The sequence below is a fragment of the Triticum aestivum genome, chromosome 6B (assembly GCF_018294505.1).
Source record: "Triticum aestivum cultivar Chinese Spring chromosome 6B, IWGSC CS RefSeq v2.1, whole genome shotgun sequence".
Lineage (NCBI taxonomy): Eukaryota > Viridiplantae > Streptophyta > Magnoliopsida > Poales > Poaceae > Triticum > Triticum aestivum.
The window spans coordinates 691,814,803-691,838,081 of record NC_057810.1 but is presented as its reverse complement, the minus strand read 5'-3'; the positions used below and the strand labels follow the sequence as shown (position 1 = coordinate 691,838,081).

General features: G+C 42.5%; 3 protein-coding genes across 4 annotated transcripts; all 3 read right to left on the bottom strand.

Moving 5' to 3' along the window:
- Positions 1 to 6,665: 6,665 nt before the first annotated feature.
- LOC123139335 (uncharacterized) lies at positions 6,666 to 10,250 on the bottom strand. The gene is made up of 8 exons (XM_044559139.1): positions 9,947 to 10,250; positions 9,718 to 9,805; positions 9,521 to 9,609; positions 8,813 to 8,891; positions 8,669 to 8,728; positions 7,983 to 8,104; positions 7,828 to 7,899; positions 6,666 to 7,451 (listed from the first exon to the last, which is right to left on the bottom strand). The coding sequence occupies exons 1-8, from the start codon at positions 10,204 to 10,206 to the stop codon at positions 7,349 to 7,351; spliced, it is 873 nt and encodes a 290-aa protein (XP_044415074.1). The 5' UTR covers positions 10,207 to 10,250; the 3' UTR covers positions 6,666 to 7,348.
- A 365-nt stretch (positions 10,251 to 10,615) lies between these two features.
- LOC123139334 (pentatricopeptide repeat-containing protein At5g38730) lies at positions 10,616 to 13,206 on the bottom strand. 2 transcript variants are annotated; one of them, XM_044559138.1, is made up of 3 exons: positions 11,866 to 13,206; positions 11,028 to 11,642; positions 10,616 to 10,925 (listed from the first exon to the last, which is right to left on the bottom strand). In XM_044559138.1, the coding sequence occupies exons 1-2, from the start codon at positions 13,118 to 13,120 to the stop codon at positions 11,104 to 11,106; spliced, it is 1,794 nt and encodes a 597-aa protein (XP_044415073.1). In that variant the 5' UTR covers positions 13,121 to 13,206; the 3' UTR covers positions 10,616 to 10,925; positions 11,028 to 11,103. The 2 variants fall into 2 exon arrangements, with proteins under 2 accessions (XP_044415073.1, XP_044415072.1); XM_044559137.1 differs by having other exon boundaries at positions 11,011 to 11,642; positions 11,866 to 13,204.
- A 3,360-nt stretch (positions 13,207 to 16,566) lies between these two features.
- Positions 16,567 to 22,265, bottom strand: LOC123139332 (betaine aldehyde dehydrogenase 2). The gene is made up of 15 exons (XM_044559136.1): positions 22,013 to 22,265; positions 21,778 to 21,920; positions 21,015 to 21,095; positions 20,784 to 20,929; positions 20,032 to 20,124; positions 19,802 to 19,925; positions 19,648 to 19,713; positions 19,419 to 19,485; positions 18,583 to 18,659; positions 18,103 to 18,216; positions 17,483 to 17,560; positions 17,248 to 17,399; positions 17,070 to 17,130; positions 16,883 to 16,989; positions 16,567 to 16,799 (listed from the first exon to the last, which is right to left on the bottom strand). The coding sequence occupies exons 1-15, from the start codon at positions 22,125 to 22,127 to the stop codon at positions 16,712 to 16,714; spliced, it is 1,512 nt and encodes a 503-aa protein (XP_044415071.1). The 5' UTR covers positions 22,128 to 22,265; the 3' UTR covers positions 16,567 to 16,711.
- Positions 22,266 to 23,279: the final 1,014 nt, after the last annotated feature.

Sequence of the window (23,279 nt, the reverse complement as noted above, 5' to 3'; positions counted from 1 at the left end):
CTAACATGAAAACAGTGCTATTTTATCGGTATAAATTATTTCAGAAAGAAAAATGTAAATTAAAAAAAGAATTCACAAAAAATTGAATGAACCACGAATTTGAATAAGGTTCATACAAATTTGAGAAAATAAATCACGATTTTGAAAATGTTCATACAAATTTTAAAAAGTTCATGAATTTAGAAATAGTTCATCAAATCTGAAGAAAAAAATTCATCAATTTTGAAAAAAGTTCGTCGATTTAGAAAAATTTCATCATATTTTGAAAAAAGTTCATGAAATTTTAAAAAAGATCATTTATTTTCAAAAAATGTTCATTGATTTCGAAAAAAAGTTCATTCATTTTGAAAAATGTAAATTGAATTTTTAAAAAGGTCATCTAATTTTCAAAAAAAAATTATTGGGTTTGAAAAAAAGTTCGTAGTATTTCAATTTTTTGTGCATTTTGAAAAAAAAAGTTTCATCAATCTTTTTAAAAAGTTCACACATTTAGCAAAAAAAATAGAAAAATAAAAAAGGGGAACAAAACATTGCCAAAAAAAGAGAAAAAATAAAACAAAAACCGGATTGGGAAGCTTCGCAAAACCAGGACCTTCACGAGCTGGATAAAGAATAAAACAAAGCAAACGATGTCAGTAAGTAAAAGCCGCTCAATGGCGTAGTGGTTGGTGCACCCTTCTGTGAAGGGTAACGTCCCGAGTTTGAATCCGGCTCCCGCCGCAACCTTTTTGCAATTTTAACAGAAGAAGACAAAAAACAAATGGACCAGCCCAAGCGCAGAGGGTAGTGTGTGCCGGTTTGGAAAACGCACAGTAACAAGCGCTTAAGGCGCCAAATAGAAAATGCGAGTGACCAGGCCGTCCATCCGAGGGTATGAAGGGGATTTGAGGTACCCGGCTAGATGCTCTGATGCATCAAACAATTGCATGAAACTCCTTCACAGCCGTTGCCTCTAGCTCTAAGACCAAACTGCACAAGTCGGGCTAAACTCATAGGTTTTGGAAAAGCTATACGATTGGATTATTCTAAACAGGCGAGAAGCTAAGATAGTTGAACTCCGGTCAATGACACATCTTGTTGGGTCTACCTGGCAGAGTTGAGGAAGAAGGAGAGAAATGGCTTGTTGTCGTGTATGTCCACCCAAGCACCTAGACATCTATTGGATTAAAAAAACAAGCACAGCCAGGGCCATCACCCATTTCTTGGGAGCTCCTCTTCGTCGCCTTAAGGCTGGTTCCTATTCGGCGCCTTAAGCGCCCGATTTAGTTGTTCCTGCGCACACCCCGCTTCTTTCCTTCGCTACTAAAGGGCCTGCCCACATTACCTTTCGTACTATATGTTTTCATAGCCTCAAAAAAGTACGCTTGAGGGAGAATCGAACCAGCGACCTCCTCCATCAAGGGGGGCCGCGACAACCAACGCGCCACCGAACGAACTCCGACAACACACATCGTTTCTTTCCTTTCTTGTGTCCCCTTTCATTTCTCCATTTCCTTTTTCCCTTTTTTTACAATTCGATAAAATTTCTTTCTTCATGTTTTTTTTCTGCAAATGGATGAACTTTTATTCAAATTTGATAAACTTTTTTCAAATTCGATAAACTTTTTTTCATGTCGATGAACTTTTTTTCAAATCGATGAACTTTTTTTCAAATCAATGAACTTTTTTTCCAAATTCGATGAACTTTTTTTCATATTCAATGAATTTTTTTCAAATTGGATGAACTTTTTTTAAAATTTGATAAACTTTTTTTTGAATTTGATGAACTTTTTTCAAATTCAGTGAATTTTTTTCAAATTCGATGAACTTTTTTTCATATTCAATGAACTTTTTTCAAATTTGATGAACATTTTTCAATTTCGATAAACTTTTTTTTGAATTTAATGAACTTTTTTCATATTAGATGAACTTTTTTTCATATTTCAATGAACTTTTTTCAAATTCGATGAACATTTTCCTAAGAACAAGAGTATGTACTGTAGCAACCCGGTTTGTTTTTTTCTAAGAAAATCTTGACATAATGTAGCAATTTTTGGGGGGGGGGGAAAAACAAGCGAGCGTGCGTGAGCCAGCGATCGAGAGTGGGCGGCTGGCGAGCGAGCGGGAGCCAGCGCAACCCAGCGCGCCTTGCTGGGCCAGGCCCATGCAAACGACGCAGTGGGCGCTGGGTTCGCTAGCGGGCGCTGAAGGCGCCGAGGAGGAGCTCTCCGCCTTAAGCGCCCGAACAACAGGTAGCTGGCGCCCGCGCGCCTCACCACATGGGCCGGCCCAACAACCCTAAACCTGCAGAAAAAAGCAAACCGCGAGGAAAAATGTTCAGCTTTAACTGGGAGTCGATCTCTGAATGAGAAGGTAAACGCACACGCGTGCTAACCACTACGATGACCTCCGTTTGCTTATCAATAACGGAAACAGAACTTATTTGACCATTCATTCAGTAAAAAAACTAAACATATACTAGTATTATATACTCACAATAATTAATTGAATAAGGAAAACATAAATTTGAAAAAGCATACACAAAGGCCACGAATTGAAAAAATATTTTTTTCAAAAATGCTCTGTACAAATTGAACAAAAAATCGCAAAAATGGAAAAAGTTCATGATTTTTTTTAAAAAGTTCATCAAATTAGAAAAAAGTTCATCAATCTAGAAAAAAGTTCATCAAATTTCAGAAAAATAGTTCATGAAATTTAAAAAAATTCATCAATTTTGAAAATAGTTGACCGAATTTGAAAAAAAGTTCACTAAATTTGAAAAAGTTCGTCAACTTTTCGAAAAAGTTCATTATACTTGAAAAGAGTTCATCAAATTTGAAAAAAAAATCATCAATTTTGCAAAAAGTTCATCAAATTTTCAAAAAAAGTGCGTGGAAGTTGAAAAGAGTTCTTCAAGTTTGAAAAAAGATCATTAAATTTAAACGAGTTCATTGAATTTGAAAAAGAGTTCATCGAATTTGAAAAAAGTGTTCACCGAATTTAGAAAAAAAATTATCAATTTATAAAAAAGGTTCACGAATTATAAAAAATCCCGCATTGAGTAAAACAAAAAGAAGAAACAGAAAGGGGTAAGAAAAAAAAGTAAAAGGAAAAAAGAAAAAGAAAATAACAAACAGTATTAAAACAAGAAGCGAAAACGAGAAAATTCAACCAACAAGCGAGGCTTGGTGTAGTGGTTGGCAGGAAACGGTCACGAGGAATTGGTTGTGGGTTCGAAACCCCAATTGTGCACCTTTTTTGCGTTTAGTAAAACTCCTATATGGGCCGGCCCAGTGCGGGGCGCTGCAGGCGCCCGTTAGCAGAATACACGTTAACGGGCGCCTGCAGCGCCAAATAGGATTCGCCCCATTTCTTCCCGTCGAAGTTCAAAGAAAGAAAGTTGTTAGCTATTTAAACAGTGTCATTGGACCCGTTTTAGGCCTGCAAGCCTCTTAGTCGGAACATGCTCACGAGCGGGCCTAGGCCTGGATGGCCCAACATTCATAGTAGAGGAGGCCTCGGTTGCCTTGGCGCCCTTCACACTCCCCCCTTCTTCAGACTCGGCTTGACCCCAAGACGATGCCGGTGGGAATTGTTGCCGTAGAGACAGGCCCGGCCCTGAGGGGGGCAGGGGGGGCGGCCGCCCCGGGCCCCCAAAGCCCAGGGGCCCCCAGGTCTACTTGCTTTGCAGCCCATAATATCGCGATGGAAAGGCTTCGTCCAAACAGTACGCAAGCAGAAGCAGCGCCTGAAGGGCATCGTCCAAATACATTGTACGCAGGCGGAATCAGCCCTCGCATCACGGCGCGATCGATGGATCGCTCATCAAAACCCCCTGCGTCCTTTCCTAAAAAAAATCAACCCCTGCGTCCTAAAGAAAAGATGGACCAAACCCTAGAAGGCCAGGCGCTTGATTCTTGCTCCAGTATGTCCAGTTTATGCATGCGCCGCCGCCTCGTTTTTCTGGGAGTCACCAATCAAACACCTATTCCAAGCGGCCATGCCACAGCTCCCTGCCGGAGATACCCCATTGCAGATTTGCAGGCCCTCTACCCAGAGAGAGAACCGCATCAGCATCAAGGCCTGATCAGCATCACTTTCATTGCCACCGCAATGCGATTCTAGGCAATTGCCCTTTGACCCTCCCGTTCTGAAGGAAATATAACTAGCAGACTAGAGAGAATCAAAGAAGGTATGACTGTATTAACATATGCCCTACGTTTCCCCATGATGATTGATAAATTTTATCTGGATAGAACGATCAAATTTTTACTTCTTTGTTGTTGCGATATGGACATTGACAACTGATTGAATGTACATGTTTTAGCAGCAGATATTATTCAGATTTATGAGCTGGGGTTGCCCTTTGATCCTTCAGGTTCATCCTTGGAAGAAATATAATTAGCAGCCTATTAGGGAGAATCAGAGGAGGCACGACTCTCATAGCATATGCCTGCGTTTTTGCCATGACCATTGACAAATATTTATTTTGGTAAAACGATCAATATTACTTCTTCCTTGTTTGCAATATGACCATTGATTGATTCAATGTTATAATTTGATGTATAAATTAAGAGGGCCCCATGTTTTAGTTTCGCCCCGGGCCCTAGAATCTCAGGACCGGCCCTGCGTAGAGAATCAAGTTCCTCCCAGGTAGCAGTGGCATCATCAATACCACTCCACCTGATAGACACTTGACGAACTGTGTGCACCCCGTGTTGGCGAACACGCCATTGCGGAATCTTGACTGGACCTGTAACGGAGCATCGACAGGAGGTAATGTAGATAGTACATGATGAGGAGGAGCGACAAATTGCTTCAACTAGGAAACATGGAGCACTCAATGGATACAACTTGATGCGGAATCTTGACTGAACTTTTTTTTGCCATGACTTTCATGATGAAACTTTGCAAGCATTGAAAAAATTTGTGACAGAAAAAATTCAGAATTTGTTTTCAATTTTTTTTTTGGATTTTACTATTCACCAGAGCTCATGTGTGCTCAAGCTGAGAATGGCACTTTCATGTCACAGGGGAATAAAATGCCCATATTTTGTAAACTCATCCATAACCACTAAAATGCAGTTGGAACAACCAGAGGTAGGCAATCCACTAATAAAATCCATTGTAATTATTTCCCAAGCTTGAGTAGGAACAAGTAATGGACAAAGCAGACCTGGATATGGCACTCTTTCTAGTTTGGTCTGTTGACAAGTAATGCAACATTTGACCATATCCCTGATGAATGTTTTCAAAGTTTTCATGCATGTCCAACAAAATAAGGAATGAACCCTCCTATAAGTAACAAGGAACCCTGAATGCCTTCCCAATGGACTGTCATGAAAAACCTTGAATATTTACATATGTAAATCAGGACTATTGCCAACCCACAAGCTGCCCTTGTATTTGAGTGATCCATTTTGCAAAAAAAAAAAGAAACTTTTTCTGGGAGTTTGGGTTCAAAGAGAATTGTTGTAAAAAATCTTGTGCCTTCCGGTCATTAGAGTGAAATTCAAAAATGTCCAGTAACCAAGCTAGGGTAGTACTGGACAATGTCAGGATATGTTCAGAATAAAATGGCATCCTAGAAAGAGCATTAGCTGATGAATTTGTAGTTCCTTTCTTGCAAGTGATCTTATGTTGTAGGCCCATTATTTTAGTCAGAGCTTCCTGCTGCCAAGCTAGATGTAAACATTATTGTTCCAAATGAGCCAAACTTTTCGGATCAGTTCTGATCTCAAATTCTTGCACTTGCAAATAAGACCTCGAGTTTGGATGGCAAGTCATGTAAAAAAATTGCATCTTTCTTCAGCGGGTTTGTTAAAGGTTTGATAATAATCCCATAATGCATAATGAATTTTCTATAGTAACCAATGATACCCAGAAATGCTCTCACTTCCTTTGTATTAACTGGTGTAGTCCATTGAGCAATTATCATAACCATAGAGTTTAAACCAATTTGAATTAAGTTTAGGGTTTAACTATAAGTGTGTTGTGGATGATTCCAAAATTAGTAGAATAAATTTAGTAGCTTCCCAATAATATTGAAAGGTTAGATATAGGTTTTTAAAAGATTTCACCATGTGAAATCCCTCAATTTAAAATAGACAAAATTCATTCATTTTATGAATTACAATTCAATTAAAATAAATCCTTGCATTCTTTTAAATTGGGGAGGGCCCACATATTAAATATGAGGCTCTTTACGAATATTTAGGGTTTCGAAAGGGTATTTTGAACATTTGGCAAAATTTAGGGGTTTGGCCCTTTAGGAAAAAGGTGAGGATTGCAATTATCCTCATTTTCCTATTATAATGAGATGAAATATTTTCATATTATAATGAGATGAAAATGATACTTATGATGCACAGATCAATTCCTAAGCATAGTCCTAGTCCTGGTTGTTACATCGCTAAAGACCTATATTTTGTTAAGATGTTTGAGTGAACTGCCCAGTGTTGTTTTAAGAGCATGCTATGTCTTACTCGTTTTGCCCGCTGAAGGCCTGTGTTTCGATAAGATGTTTCAGGGACATGTCTAGTGTTGTTTCAGGATTGTGCTAATTGATTTGTACCGTGTGATTGTCTAGCTTCTTTCTGAACTTGCCATGTTGGTTCAGCTTGTTCATGCACGACAAGATACCCAAACTCTGCAACACAAATGAATAGGATAGCCACATGTAAACAGAGGACGGAAAAACACGAGTTTCATAAACTCGATTCCCCAAATCTTGGTTCATTCACGGGAGTAGAAAAAACAGTCAAATTGAAGTACAACCACATGAAAATGCTATCTAGCCATGGATTCTACCTCTCAAACTCTCTAACCATAAAGACCCATGAAGCCTTCTAGCCTAAAATTCCCCCCTTTGACAAAAATAAGAAGAGCTGACATCCCACTAGACTAAGCTTCCGGAACGTCAGCGGCCATAGAAAGTGAAGGCCTTGCGTCTTGGCTACCGACGGTCACTGAGGGGGAACTCAGTGTGTGCAGGAGGCAAACTGCTTGAGGAATGGGAAGCAGTGGCCTTGCCATCATTTACTAGACTGTCTTGACATCACTAGCAGAGGCAACCTTCAACTCCAAAGATGTTGAATCTCTCATCCACCTTGTCCTCAAAAGCATCTTGGCGGTGAAGGAAAGCAGCCAAAGAGCCTCTATGCTCTTGACCATTGACCATTGGCACTAGAGCAAGGACACTAGCCTTTGGAAGTTATTTACATGCATACATACACGAGCGCGCAATTTAAATCTAGCCAGGCCTGGGAGTTGGGACTACTCCTAACTCGTTCCTAGACAAAATTTATCTCGACTATTGAGGGCTGCGTGATCCCCTGGAGGCTTCGAGCCACATACCACTTGTTGATTCCTATATTTTGAAGTGCTTGTATCCATAGTCCGAGCTCGTCATGCCTTCCTCCCAGTCGCCCAATTTTCTGCCGCCAAAAACCACCTGTTTGATGCCCAAATGCCTGCAGTGTTTGCCAAATCAACAGACAGGGTGAGTTAGGTGCAAGATGATGGTTAAATTTGGAAAACTGTGCAGTCACAATTCATAATCTATATAATGTGCTATGAGATGATGTTGCTTAGGAGGGTTTTAGAAACCAGAAATCATAGAGCTAGCAAATGAAGACATGATCATACATACATGAACAAAAAGCTGGTAGTTTGGTTCTACAATTAGTTTAGCCTCACATCTGGGGGTCCGCTAATAAATGGTTGCAGAGTTAAGGTGCCAATGCCGATTTATCTCCACAATCTAATTGGAAACCATGATCTGTGATGATACTTCTTCCGAGCTAAACAGCTACGTATATTCTACTAAGTCAGTGAGAGATGCCTTACTCTGAGCTTAATTGTGTAAGACAGTTCAGTAGTACATCCAATCCAAGATGATCTGAAGTCCCAAGGTCCACCCTGAAATTAATAGAAGATGATTTCCAGAGTAGCATACACCACTTTACAAGGCTTCAAACTTACTGAATGTTTCCAATCCTTACCATACTCTGCCCCAATTGTCTTGAAACTCGACATCACTGATATCATGGAAAGATGAAGGCATTACAGCAGAAGCTTCTTCAGAATCATACGAAGGGTCAAAATCCAGCATTGAGTTGGCCAGCTGAGATCAAATTTTACAAATCACAAGTCTAATATAGTGAGGGAAACAACTAACTTATCATAGAACATCAGAAGAAGCATGCGAGCTTTATATACATAAACTTACAACGTCTGCTACATAGATGTTGTAATCAGATGATAAAGAATAGACTTTTTTTTGCGGGTGAGATGATAAAGAATAGCTCCATAGGTAAACGCTACTATAAGAGGTCAAACTTTTTTTTTAATTTAATATCTTGGCCTGTGTGACTGTGAGTAGAGTTTGCAACACTTTTTAGGTGCCAAGTTAAACCATGCCAAAGATGGTTCACAAATTACATAGAGAAACAAAAAGGGGTGGTTCACATATCACAATAGTGTGCATTTTTTTTCGAAATTTAGAAGACACCGAGTATAATGTGCAAATTATTTCGTATTTCCAAAAAACTCGGAGGGTTTCTCTTAGAATTGATGCACAGTATTATCTTTCAGTTATTGATTTGGCTTTATGAGTGGAGGAATCCAACTGGAAATGAGAAGAAAAACACGGTGGCAATGTAGGATTCAAATATCAAACAAGTCCAACCTGCAAATTTGAAGAGTTGAAAGCTCCTAGCCTTCCCATGACATACCAAGCCTGAATAACCTGCGAAGAAACAGCTGCCGTCAAGACAGGGTGATGGCTTTCTACGATGAGAATCCAAAGAAAAAATATACAATGTCACTTTACACCGCCAAGAAGGTCAACATCTCGATCAGTTGGTTCTCCAAAGAGTTCAAACCAGATGAAAGCATTTAATGGGTTGAAGCTGCAAGGATACAAAGATAAATGAGATTCAGAGTTCATAAGACTCCACAGCATTTAACGGGTTGAAGCTGCAAGGATACAAAGATAAATGAGATTCAGAGTTCATAAGACTCCACAGCATTTAACGGGTTGAAGCTGCAAGGATACAAAGATAAATGAGATTCAGAGTTCATAAGACTCCACATCTTTGAACTTGGAAAAGCTCCTATTGCTTTCACAACAATCATCATATCAACCTTTTGTGTACTCCCCTAAAAAAAAAGAAAAAATCAACCGTCTCTGCAATGTTGATGTCTAACTTAGCTGTTACATTGTTGATTTATGCATTAGAGTGACCCAAATTCAGATCGTTGCCTCAGTTTGAAATATGGGAAATACTACATTGAAAGCAGAAGTTGTTTTGGATTGTGGATGTTCATGGAAATGCCGTGTTATTATTATTTCACTAAAAGAGAATTTCAGTTATATCAATGAGAATAGAATCATGGATACAGAGAGAGCAAATCGATGTTTGGCAATGAATCTCGCTACTGATTGAAGCACATCATCTGGTCCAGAATCACTTTAAGCTATCATGCATGCCGAGCAGATAAAAATACATGTGTGTTCATCGTCTACACGACAACTCACTCTCGGAAGCTGACTTTGAACGCGGCAACGGAGCCCGTCTTGGGTCTGTTGAACCCCTCCCTGCCTTTCGCGCGCACCCTCTCTTGTATCTGCACAGCAAGCACACAAAGCTCTACAATTTCAGTACAGCAGATGCACTGCACTTTGAGGCCCCAAGAATCAAAACCCCGGTTATTTGTTTTAACAGAAAAACGCACCCTCTGCTTCATGAGCTCCGGGTTCCCGATGCTGTCGCCGAGGATGGAGCGCATCTCCTCGTCATCCCTGCAGGCGTTCTCCAGGACCCTAAAACCATCAGAGCAAACCACCAGTGAGCTAAGCTAACTGAGCAGAGGATTCATCCAAACAGACACAGTACATACACACGGACAGTAGCAAAGCAGAGGGGTTCGGGAAGGAGGCGACGGGGGGAGATGGGCGACGGACCTGGCCCAGCCGGGGTAGGTGTGCTCGCGGTCGTACTCGCGGCGGCGCCGCTCCTCCCGCACCCTGGCCAGCCGCCGGTCCCTGGCCGACGTGCCGGACGCCGCCGACGCCGCACCGTCGCCCCTCCCGCCGGCAGCGGTGGCGGTGGCGCGGTGGAGGTGGAGGCGAGGCGAAGTCGGAGGCGGGAGGCGGGAAAGGAATAGGGTTTTAGCAGTTTGGGCTAGCAGCGGCATGGTTACTGCGAGGTGAGCGCGCGGCATGGCCACCACCTTATCTTCTTCTTCGTGTAGCTCAAGAAGTAATTTCAGTGGGCCAATACTGCAGTTCTGTCACTTGGGTTGGGCTGCTTGGCCCCGGTCCAGTTGTCAAACAGGCCCAAAGCCACACAAACCAGTTTTTAATTATTATTTTTACTAACTGAATAGCAAAACAGGATAGAAGTTTTGCCATCTACTCAGAAAAACAGCCAATTTTCAAATATATTCTCAAAAAGGCAAATGAATGGATCCACCCAGAACAGAACAGGCCTAATGTGGTCTAAGCATCTGGGTTTTATTTGCCTATTTGTTGCTACCTTGTTGAGCTCAGAAAATAGATAAGCATGCACATTGCTTCCTTTTCCCTAAAAGGAATTTGATATCAGAGATACATAATTGAGTTAGCACACTCTTAACCTTGTAAATGACCTTGCGATTATTTGAGAAATAAAGTTTCGATGTTTCAAAAAAAAGAGTTAGCACACTCTTAACTGCCCAAAAAAAAACAGATTGCGCTGTGAATCCCTAGTGAAACCAAAGTATCAAACATGTCCTGCTTCTATCCGGCTAACAAGGTGTTTTCCACCACCTCAACTGTCCTGTTGCTGCCATACATCGAATATGCTTCTGTTGACAAGGTTCGTGCACGCGATATGGGTATGCGAGGAGCACAGCTCGCAACCTACAGCGCCAACAAGATGGGACGCAGATTCACAGGGCACCTGAAAACAATTTTTGATAAGCAGTAAATACACGAGATCGGTATTACAGTGGACCAACAAAGAACAGAGAGATGCCATGAATTACCAGAGTGTGTTTCGTACCCTTGCACGATGGAAGGTTCAGGAAGGGAGCATATGGTAATGATACATGAAACTGCCGGATAAGTCCGCCGAGGTCTCATTTCGCAGACGCCGGTAAGCTCGGCCTTGAAACAGGAGCATGTCCCTCGTTCTCAACTCCAGGATTTGATGATTTCACCCTTGCTTGGTGCATCAGTTTGTACACACTCTTCCCAATCAGGGCTCTCTCGATGGCATGAACCCAGAACATGTTCAGTGTCTCCTTCTCGTCCCCATAAGAAGTGCACAGGCAGTTGTAGATCTGTGGCGTCACAGACAGCTGCCTCTTCGACATTTCGTCCAATGTATCGGAAGCAGCAGCCAGCTTTCCTGTGCTCAGCTGTGCGTATGCAAGTGTGGCATACACCAGACAGTCAGCTTCTAGGCCTTTGCCTTGCATTTGGTGAAGTACTTTTTGGGCAAGATCAACCAGCCCCTTCTTGCAGAGCCTTCGGATCAGAGACCTGTATACTGATTTATCTGGAGGAAGGCCCCTTTTCAAAAGCTCATCAGGAATGAGTAGCACTGCATCTGCGCAGTTCTTCTTGTAGAAGCCATCGACGAGCCATGAAAATACACTATAATTGGGTGAAAATCCTGCATACAGATAAAACCAAACATCATTAGTAGAGACTAATATGTCAAGTAACCAGTGATTTGGCTTATTGCACACCGACTGTTTTCTATCAAAACATAAGGATCATTCGCTACTCAAAGTAATGGTTGGTGGTTGGTTAGACATCATATTATTCAGTCTTTAGTCCTTACAATGGGCTAATACCACTTATCGAAACCGCAAAATAAGATCAATTTGGAGTACCTGCACCCATCATCTCAAATAAGGCCTCTTTGGCTTCATCTAGCTGCTTGGCCTTGCTGAATCCATGGATGAGAGCCTTGTAAGTGAACTGATCCAACTGCAACCCTGACTCCATCATCCTCTTCTTGACCTTGCACGCCGAGGGCATGTCCCCCTTCTTGGAGTATGAGTTGATCAGCGTGTTGCACGTCACATGGTCAGCCTGCACCTTCCTCTCATCCATTTCGCTAAGCAACCCGTTCACTTCCTTCATCTTACCATCCTCACAGAGCTTCCTAATGATTGCGTTGTACATAGCCACACCCGGTAACATCCCCCTTCCCTCCATTGCCCCTCGCAGTTTCATCGCTTCCCCCACATCACCCGCCCGGCAATACCCATCCACCAGAGTGGTATACGTCACCATGTCCGGCTCTACACCTGCCGCCACCATGTCCCTATGGAGCTGGGCTGCCTCCTTCATCCTCCCCTCCTTGCACATCCCGTGGATCACGGTGTTCCAGGTGACGATGTCGGCCTCGACACCGTCGTTCGCCATCCGGTCCCGCACGCACATCGCCTCGTACTGCATCCCCTTCCTGACGTACAGCGCGATGGCGGTGTTAAAGGAGAAGAGGTCCAGCGGGACTCCGGCAGCGTCCATCTTCGTCATCAGCGCCTCGGCGCGCGCGGCGTCGCCGGCCTTGAGGCACACGTGCAGCATGGCGTTGTAGACGTGCGTGTTCATGGCGACCCCGGCCAGGCCCATTTCGTCGAACACCCTGCGCGCGGTGGCCGTCATCCGGGCCCTGGCGAGCGAGGTGAGGAGCGCGGTGCAGGCGTGGGCGTCGGGCGCGAGGCCCGCCGCGCGCATGTGGTCGAAGACCCGGACGGCGTCGCCGGCGCGGCCGCCCTGGGCGAGCGCGAGGAGGAGCCAGCTCGGGACGCGGGGCTCGGCGAGGAGCGAGGGGAGGACGAGCGGGGAGGAGAGCGGGTGGCGGAGGGAGAGGTCGCGCAGGAGGGAGCGCGCGACCGGGTGGTGGCGCGGGTGCGCGGCGAGGAGGCGGACGAGGGCGAGGGTGGCGTCGAGCGGGTGCGGGGGCGGCAGCGCGCGGAAGAAAGCGAGGGCCGCGGAGGGCAGCGGGGAGAGGCGGCCGAGGACGGCGGCGAGGAGGGACGGGTCCGCGGCGAGAAGGCGGGCGTGCGGCGAGAAGGAGCATTTGATGACGGCGGCGCAGATGGCGCGCGGGAGGTCGACGCCGGCGTGCGGCGGCATCGGGCCGCCACGAGGAAGTGAAAAGGGGGGATTTTGATTTTTAGGCAACTCAACTCTACCGCATATGCCCTTTTCAGAGAGACTAGCAAAATTCTCTATACCCATCCCATTCTCTAAAACCCCTAAAAAGAATCTCATTCTCTTAAAAACAAGAAATATACTAGAGCACTTCACAAACAGCTAAGGCCGACGCGCGCTTCGCCACGCCGTTCTTCACTCATGAGATTATCTTTTTTTCCGTTTGGCTTTATCTACATTGGCTTGGGTGTTAATTATGTTCTGATAACGTTTGTTTTTTTCCATTCATGTATCCTGTTGGGTGCTGCTAGAAAAGGTATTTGTTTAAGAGAAGAGTGGAGTTGTTCGATGTGTGCTTACGGTGTCCTTACACATTTCACTTTTGGTGTTAGCGAATGGTCATGGCATGAGCCCCTTGGGAGCTTATCCATGTTGAAATTGTGGAACTGCCACTGTAACATTCACACGGGCCGGTCACTAAGCTACTGCTCATTTATTTCGGCTCTCTGTTCCACTCGCTTGCATAACTTTTTTTTGCTCGCTCCACTGCTATCTCATAAAAAGCTGACTATCATTCTTTTTCTGAAAAGTTTTGTTAAATAAAAATATTTTTATGGATTTTTAAAAATATGCTACAAAATTAAAAACATGAATTTTAAAAATATTTAGTAATTTAAGAAATTCATGTATTTTAAAAATTCACAAATTATAAATACAATTTGATATGTGCTATATTTTAAATATTTATGAACTTTAAAAATATTCATGAATTATGAAAAAAATATGAATTTTTAAAAAATATGATAATTTTAAAAAAATGCACATTTTTGAAAAATATTCATGAATTGAAATGTGAAAAATAAAATTAAAAATAGAAAGAGTAGGGAAAGCAAAAAAGAAAATAACAAAAAGAAAAACAAACATGAACCCTCAACCAACCACACACACCCTTACAAATGGGGCCCAGCGAACCCTACAGTCTTCGATGCATCAGAATACTTCAAATCTAGGGAGCTTAGTATCTTAATTAATAGATGCAGCCTCCATTTTTAGATGTTCTTGAGAAATATCCAAATTATCATAAAATCGATGTTGAACTCCATCTCTGACTCGGAATGTTCAATAGGTAAATAAACACATTGCAAAAACAAAGAATACCAACATTTATAGAAAGAAACTTGTAAGCTCTTTGTTATATTCTCACAATGACTTCTCTCATGAGCTCAAATCAAATTCTGTATAGAAACTCTCCATCGCATGGCCTTTTATAGCCTAGCCCACTTGAAGCAGTTTAGTAATAAGCTCACAATAAACCTTTTGATAGGTTGCCAAGGCTTCATGACATGTTACTAATGATATTACTTAGTACTTCCTCTGTAAACTAATATAAGAGCGTTTAGATAACTAAAATAGTGATATAAATGCTCTTATATTAGTTTACGGAGGGAGTATTTGCATGACTTGTAGAAATCAATTGAGTAGCATAGCATAGATTAATGTTGCATAACACTCCTCCTCGGATGTTTACTTTGAAATGCACATGCCTTGTTAAAAATTCCTTCGTATGACCTGTGTGAGGTGAGTTCTGTATCTGCCGACTTTTCCACTATCATGGGATAGCTCTAGACTTTCCTATAATAATTGTAATTATTTTATCCATTTTGCATGGGGAAAAAGGATGGACAAAAGAGTGCACCGCATACATATCTCAAGTTGCACTTGTTATCTCGGTAGGAAAACAAGAGTACAACCTTTAGTCTCCAGGATTAGTGTTTGTCCTGTCGCAAATGTATGAGTGTTGGTTGGATACCCGTCTATTGCATATATTGTACAAGGGCTAGTGGATGATGTAACAATATTTTGATCTAATAAAGTTACCGAAGTTTCAAAAAAAAAGGGTTAGTGTTTGTCCTCTGGACCAACGACCTTTAATAAGATCATCAAAGGGAGCTATGATTTAGGGGTTCTCTCCCCCTGGACCTTGAAACTCTTAGCTTTCTCATATTGATGCCAAGAAACATCTTTGAAAACTTGATGCAAGTAGAAACTTTGTGAATAGATCAGCAAGATCATCATAAGATTTAGTTTGCAAGATCTTCACTTTCCCACTTCTGAAGTTCACGAGGGAAGACGAATTTAGGAGCTACTCCCTCCGTTCACAAATGTTAAGAACTGAAAGAAGTGAACAAACGAGCAGGGCATTTTGGAGACCGAGCTCCATGAAGGCCTTAATTCTGAAAAATTCAAAACTTAAACTTTTTAATTTCGTTTTTTTAAGTGCACATGTATACAAGAACGTAATGTGTACGTGTGTAAAATTCCAAGATGAAATGCCTTGAAACGCGAGCTGCACACAAACAAAAATCATGGACTTTGAGGATGAACCGTACTGATGCTGAAAAGGCACAATTTTTTTTGTGCAACTCTCATTTTAACGTATTTCGACCTGAAAATGTACACACATGTACATGTCTCTAGGTATATGTGTATTTGTTTTCAGAATTTTCTTAAAATTGAAAAGTTTGAATATTGAAGTTTTAGAATTAAGGCCTCCATTTGGCATTTTTGTGAATAAACACAATAAAATGCTTCTATACATATATCCGAATCAGGAGAAAAATAGAACTTCTTATAATAGTGAACGGAGGGAGTATATGCTTAGTGAGATTGCTCTTTGACATAACTCGTTTGCATTTGTTTTTAAAAAAAAGCATTTGCATTTGTGCAACACAAGCAACATTATCATTGTACAGTATATAATTGTGGGGGTGTTCTTTTGAGCATTTATTTTTTTAGCATACATAATTGTGGGGGGCCGTTGCCGGTATTGAGTCCTTTGCGTATTCGCGAAAAAAAGGTATTGAGTCCACATGACGTCTGGATGTGATTAGTAATCCGGCTGAGGCAGCCACACATAAAAAGCAACTACCTTTACGAGGGTCTGCTTGCATGACCGCCAAGAAACTGATGTTCCACAATAGAGAAACACAAATTTGCAGTGCAATTCGTCTCCAAAATTTTGTAAAACTATCCCAGTGCAATTCGTCTCCAAAATTCTTGGTTCTTCTGGTAAAACTATCCCAGTGCAATTCGTCTCCAAAATTCCCCATTCTCCTTTCAAGGTCTGAATGAGTCTGTTAAAAGATCTTACAACCATCAGGTTTTTAACAGGGTGAGATTATATCCATACTAAATTTTGAAGAACCTTTTGTGTATGCGGACTAGCGAACAAGAACTCCAGGAAGGTGCTCAAGTTGTAAGCCTAGCAGAGCCTGGTTTTACCCAAGTCTTCTATCTCAAACTTCGTCTTAAGGTAAGACCAAGCTTCCTTTACGTCCTTTGCGTCGCTGATAATAATATTCAGACCGTTGTCATAGACTGAGATAATATAGGGGAGTTGCATGTAAATCCATGTCACACACAGCATATGTCCACAAAACTCATGCCATTTATTTTGCAAGAAAGGTTCAGGAGTACATGGCAAACTACATTTATTCACCACTACAAAGGCCGGCGCACAGATTTATCCTCTGATGGAACAGACCCAGGTCCTCGAACCAGCTCAATTACATCTTAGTTAGCCGGAGCCTTGTACCATCCCCACGGCGCATCAGATGTGTACTCGGTGACTTGCTTGATGCTCAGGTAGTTATCGATCCCCCTGCAAAACAAAAGGCGCGGACGGCGTCAAGTAAAAACCCTCGACAGTTATAGCATGCCTCAGAGAACACAATCTTGGCTCACCCTTCTCCTAGCTCGCGCCCAAAGCCACTGCGCTTGTTCCCGCCCCACGGAGCTTGGCAGAAGCAAGGCTGCGAGCAGTTCACCCAGATGCACCCCGCGTCGATCTCCTGTAGTTGGGATCGCCATCAGACACTTTGTTACAGAAGTGCAGCAACAAACAGACCCAAGAGCGATTTGCAAGACATACCTCAGCTAATCTCTGGCATCGGTCACGGTCACCAGAAATCACGGCACCAGCCAGACCATAACTGTGGAAAGAGGATCAGTTATCAGAGTAAGCTCACAAGCAACAGGCTACATAACATATATGCTGCAAATCCTCGTCAAAATAATAGATGCTCTATTGAAACAGATAAGTAGCTCACTGAGTATCATTGGCCAGTTCGATGGCTTCCTCTTCGGTAGAAAATTCCTTCACACACAGGACTGGACCAAAGACTTCCTCCCTCCAAATCTCCATTGATGTGTTGATGTCAGTGATGATTGTGGGTTCAATGAAGAAACCTTTCTCCAGATGCTGCAAAAACACAAAATGTTAGTTCGATTTTAGTAGAATGTGAATACCTGTACACGTACAAGCATCAGTGAACTGGGAATTACCTTGGGCCTGACACCCCCAGTCAGAATGGTGGCACCTTCACTTTTAGCATTCGCTACAAACTTCTTGATCTTCTCATACTGAAACCGGGCAATACCACAAGTAAGACTACTAACAAGGAATGAGTCTAAGCAACGGGTAATATGCAGACACAAAGAATATTTTTACAAAGCTGGATGATGATGGATTGGCCATGATGTTTATTTTTCTCAGTCAGTGTCATGGGCTATGACAGAAACATGAATTCTTGGTGTGAAAAACATAAAAATAAATCCAAAGAATGTGGTGCTTCAGTGCATTTGGACACAGGTATAAGTTGCAGTTTGTAATAACTAGCAAGAACAAGAGCGGCTACAGCTGCTAACTCAAAGGAGCAAACTACTCCCTCCGTTCCTACATACAAGTCTTTTTAGAGATTCCAATATGGACTACATACAGAACAAAATGAGTGAATCTACATACATCCATATGTAGTTCCTACTGAAATCTCTAAGGATTTACATTTAGAAACAGAGGGAGTATATCACTATAAATAAATTAAAGGAGAACATAAATCCAGCAAAAAGAAAAAAGGACATGTCCTGTTCTCTCTCTGAATTTATATAAAGCTAACATGTAGTACCTGTCCTTCACTAACAACTGGCCCAAGCCTGCAACCTTCCTCGAGCGGGTCTGACACCTTGATATTTTTGGACCATGCAACCATCCTGTCGACGAATTCTTTAGCGATGTTTTTCTGCGAAGAGTTTGATGTCAGGAGTGCAAACTGACTGCCATATGCTCAAGAGCAATAAATTAATAAATCTGGGATATAGCTTCCAGAGCAACATTTTGAAATTTGCTCCCGATTGCCAGCCATACAGTACAGCAACCCAGCTTAATGTGCTAAAACATGTACTTTAAACAACGGGCAGTCCATGTGTTACTAAGAAAAGCATACTGTACAAAATGCAATGACATATGTCATGTGAACTGATAGTAGTGCATCATACAATAATCATAAGTGAAAAGTTGATGACCGGTCTGAGCTATCGTTGAATCCCATCAAACATGTAGAGTGCTTCATTAGCATTACAGTTAAAGTTGCAACATCAATACTTACATGGATAAGAAGACGAGATGTCGCACTGCAAATCTGACCGTTGGTCCAAAAGCACCCAAATAGAGTCCACTCAACAGCTGTTTAAATAGAAGGATCAGCAATCAAATCAAACTAAAGGTCACAAAAGGTACTTAACAGAATCATATTATTCAATCAAAATGTATGTATCAACTAACTTGAGTGATTCACTGTATAGAAACATTTAGATCGTAAAGGTTTCCAGAGCTAAAGCATACTACTCATGTTTTAATAATCAGTTCAAAATAACTGCCTTGCTTGTCACCAAAAATTAGTGATGAAACAATTTCCGGTATGTTTGGGCCTCAAGCAAGAAAACCCCTAGACTAGCCAAGCAAGGGTGTGCGTTTTGGAACAGCCAGAATTTACTATTTGGCGGGATGGTTTCTAAAGTAGTTGCGTGAGCCGAATCCGCTTGCACTTTTGGGCAAGAATCACACACAAGAACAACTCTTTGGTAACTCATATGGATCTTTGAGGGGGCTTCCCTACAAAAAGTAGCTATCCTCCAAAAGCTACGATTAGTCAGATTAAACCAAATAGCTAGCCAAGGCTATTCTTCGTTTCGTTATTCAGCTTGTATGTACCCTCCACAAAAAATTACACCAGTTTGAACAAGCAGAAAGTCTGGTGAAATTATAGACATCATTCTTTTTAATCATTTTAGAGGTTACTAATCCTAAGTAATAACAATCATTTATCATGACAAACCCCAGACACCAAATGAAGGCTTTGAGGTGTGTAACACCATGCAGTATGAAGTGATTTCGCATAGGGCATTTCGAATTGGACAAGTCTCAGCATGCAGCAGCATGTACCTTTGTCAATGTCGACATCATCAAATACTACAATAGGACTTTTGCCACCAAGTTCCAATGTAACAGGCTGTCAAGAAAAGATGCAACACAAAAGGTGAGAATGGTCTGCTATCAGGAGAGCGCTCGTAGTATCTTGGTCAATATTCTAAAAATCTAAAGGAGGGGAAAAACAGATACTTGGTGATACATTACTACAAAGATTGAAAAAATAGAGACATGTGGAACAAACCTTGACTGTAGGAGCTGCAGCAACCATAATCTTTTGACCGGTTGCATAGCTCCCGGTAAATGCAACCTAAAAGCACAAATAAGCCATGTATTGTGAGGAATATACTCCATCGACATAGATGGATCACAAAAAGATATTGGACAAATATATGTACCTTGTCGACATCAGGGTGTGACGACAAAGGAGCGCCAGCTTCATGACCTAATCCAGTCACAATATTTAAGACACCTGATGGAAGACCAATCTCTTTACACACATCACCAAGCTCTAAGCAAGTCCTGGTAATTACAAAAATATAGAGATGTTTCAACTCCCATTGCTTATAAAATGGAAACACGGACAAATTGCTTATAAAATGGAAACACAGACAAATGTTAAACTTACACGGAAGCTAATTCAGATGGTTTCAGTACAGCTGTACAACCAGCTGCCAGAGCAGGGGCTACCTTCCATACAGCCATCAGGAGAGGATAGTTCCTGTAGCAAATATGTCAAACCAAGAATATTATATGTCAGGACCAAATAATTTAAAGTTATAGCATAAAACTATAAAAAAGAAAAAAATACAACTAAAACCACAAAGTTGAATGTAATCAATAACAAATTACTGGATCAACTGTTTTTTTTTTTACAGGAAGGAAAAAGATTGACGGGAATTACTGGATCAACTGTTCTCATTCAGCAGTAAGATTCTAGAATAATGAGATCTACGTAATTATATTTAAGTGAGCAAAGCTGACAACAGATTACCAGGGCCAGTAAGGAAAAGAAATATTTGAATGAGGAGAAAACACAGGGTTCAGGGTTGTATCGATCCATAACAAGTTTAGTGACACTAGCCAAAACTTTTACATGCACACGCACACACAGATGACATTGTCAGCTGCGTGAGCTTGAACACTCTACTTATAAATCCGGAGAACATGAGCACAATATGGGGACAAGGAAAGAGAGAGAAAGTGTACTAAAGCAGCAACAAGTAGTATGGATCGGAGGGAGTATCAAATTATTTGGATTGTGATGACTAAGCCTAATAGTCATCCACACCGATTTAAAGCTCTATATGAAGGGTTTGCGGTAGCATGCTTCAACCATATATAGAGATACAGACAGAACAGGAGGGGAATGGGGAATACCAAGGTGTGATTAGAGCAACTACACCAATAGGTTCCTTCTTAAGATGGCATTTAAAATTCTCCGGGAGAGCAACTGCAGCATTTTGCCTTTTGTCTAAGGCTTCAGCATGGCCCGCGAAGAACTCAAAGCAGCCGGCAACATCGTCCTGATAAAAAGAACATCGTGCACATCAGTACATCATGTGTACAAAAATACAGTGCATGCAGACATTCGAAAGGTGGATCGCATACCATGTCCCATGCCGCTTCATCAAGAGGCTTGCCGCAATCAAGTGCCTCTAGCCTAGCCAGATCAGATTTCCGCTCAATCATCTGAAGCAAGAAAATTCAAATGCATCAAAAACTGACATACATGTGAAAATTACAACGTTTTACAAATGCAAGATGAAAAGCAGATTTAATTCCGTTTCCTCATTTAGAGTAAAAAGGCTATCATCCATATCCAAGCGGTTCTAATTTTTGTTAAAATCACTTCTGGGGCAACTACCGTGGTACACCATAACAGTAATTGTGTGATCATGCATAATTCGATACAGATCAACATATGCCAAAAAAAAAAAGACGCTAAACAAAAACTAGCAGCTGTTCATATCTGTTCAGGGAGAAGACAGATCCAGGACTAAAAGTGATTTCTGCTGTTCATAATTTCTTCTCTTCCAGAATAGACTGGGATGGTCTTGAAAAAAAAATCACCTCACCCGCGAATCATATATTCCTGAGTATCCTTTAGGACTTGTATATGTCATTTGACTGATTTCGTACTGGATCACTGACAAATCTGGCATTCATTGGCACCCATAATAACAAGTACTCCAGCCTGTTATTATGAGTACTTTGACTGATTGGAGTACTAGTAGTAGATAAAATACTGAGAAGTTGACTGATTGACCGACTGAGCAGGCACCATTAATACACAGCCTGTAGTGTTTCAAGAATCAATTTACAACACAGCAGCCTACTGAGTTGCGCGCGGAAGCAGCAGAGTTGTACATACCTTGGCGGCGATGGCGCGGAGGTACTTGGCCCGGACGGCGCCCGGGGCGCGGGCCCAGTCGCGGCCGCGGTTCCTCCTGAGGGCCGCCCGCGCGGCCGCCACCGCCGCGTCCACGTCCTCCGAGGTGCCCGCCGGGATCTCGCCTGCGCAAAAAATCCCACCCATGAGCACCCGACGACACGGGCCAACGGAAAGCAGAGAGAGATGGAGAGAGGCGGATGGATCGGGCACGGACCGATGGAGGCCTCGGTGGTGGGGTTGATGACGGGGAGGCGGCGGCCGAGCGCGGGCGCGCGCCAGTCGCCGTCGATGAAGAGCTGCCGCTGCGGGATCTTCGCCGTGGCGACCATCGTGGCGGGGCGGGCGGGGACTGGAGCTGTGTTGGTTGGTTGGTGCTGCTGCGAGGCGCGAGGTGGGGAGCGCTATCCCCCCGTTCCGTTATTTGTAGACGGACGGAGGACGCGGCGAGCACGCTTGGCGTTCGCGGCGCCGTTATCATTCTGGTTCTGGGTCCACGATCCACCGTCCGTCTCGGATCTGAGCCAGCCACAAAAACGGCCTCGATGGTGTGCACGTCACAGGTGGTTGGTTGGTGGAACGCCGCTGTCCACTCTCGTGATGCGACCAAGGGACGTGATGACAATATGCTTGTGCTGTTGGGTCAGATCGGACGGGTCGACACTGATGTGGAACCATGGCGCCCATGGCTCGTACACGTGCCAGAGGCGGACGCGCGCTTCGCCGCGCCGTTCTCTGTCTGAAGTCGACGTTGCTCCTTTCAGCAGCCGGGCCGAATGACAATTATTGAAACAAACATCGCGCATTACATGAACATCCCAACCATTGGGTTGCATGGGACCAAGGGGCAATAATAGATCAGCTGAAGCAATAGAGCTTGAATAATTTTGGAAACAGGAACCAACACCAATGCACCACCATTGACTCTGATAAATGATACTAGCACTCTTTTGATACTTACATCAGTTAACTAAAGCATGTGTTAAACTTAAAACAAAATCATATCCTCTTATGTAACTCTTGCCAATATTGTCTCCTAAATATTCCTCCGAGGCTACATGCAAAACGGCGAGGTCTCCCGCCGTAGCATTCGGATCAAAACATCTTACAAACACCAACACCAATCCATAAAGTTTATTTGCAGCCAACATGTGTTGAATCGACAAAGTAGTAGCTGACGCCACCACCAAAACCATGATCCTGATTCCGGATCATTGACCGATTTAAATTCCAAACTGAAAGCACGATGTTCCTAGAAGTATGGTAGTACTTCCTCCTTATAGTTGTACACTGGTAGAACGTAAGCAACATATATGTGCGTAACAACATAAGCAACATGTGATGTCAACATGGATAGAAGATCACTCCTTCAGTCGATAAGTCTGTGATAACATCACCCTAAAGTCTCTATTTCCTTTAGGGGTATGCCTAGAAGGCTAGAACTCAGTCAACTCGGACATAAGACTGTGTAGTTGTGGTACTAT

Coding starts and splice junctions, on each gene's coding strand:
- LOC123139332 (XM_044559136.1), bottom strand. CDS start 22,127: ATGGTCGCCACGGCGAAGATCCCGCAGCGGCAGCTCTTCATCGACGGC. Junction 19,714..19,801: donor CACACCCTGATGTCGACAAG/GTACATATATTT, acceptor TTGTGCTTTTAG/GTTGCATTTACCGGGAGCTA. Junction 19,486..19,647: donor CTGCAGCTCCTACAGTCAAG/GTTTGTTCCACA, acceptor TTTTCTTGACAG/CCTGTTACATTGGAACTTGG.
- LOC123139335 (XM_044559139.1), bottom strand. CDS start 10,206: ATGCCGCGCGCTCACCTCGCAGTAACCATGCCGCTGCTAGCCCAAACT. Junction 8,729..8,812: donor ATGTTGACCTTCTTGGCGGT/GTAAAGTGACAT, acceptor GTTTCTTCGCAG/GTTATTCAGGCTTGGTATGT. Junction 7,900..7,982: donor GACAATTGGGGCAGAGTATG/GTAAGGATTGGA, acceptor TATTAATTTCAG/GGTGGACCTTGGGACTTCAG.
- LOC123139334 (XM_044559138.1), bottom strand. CDS start 13,120: ATGCCGCCGCACGCCGGCGTCGACCTCCCGCGCGCCATCTGCGCCGCC. Junction 11,643..11,865: donor ATTTGAGATGATGGGTGCAG/GTACTCCAAATT, acceptor ATCTGTATGCAG/GATTTTCACCCAATTATAGT.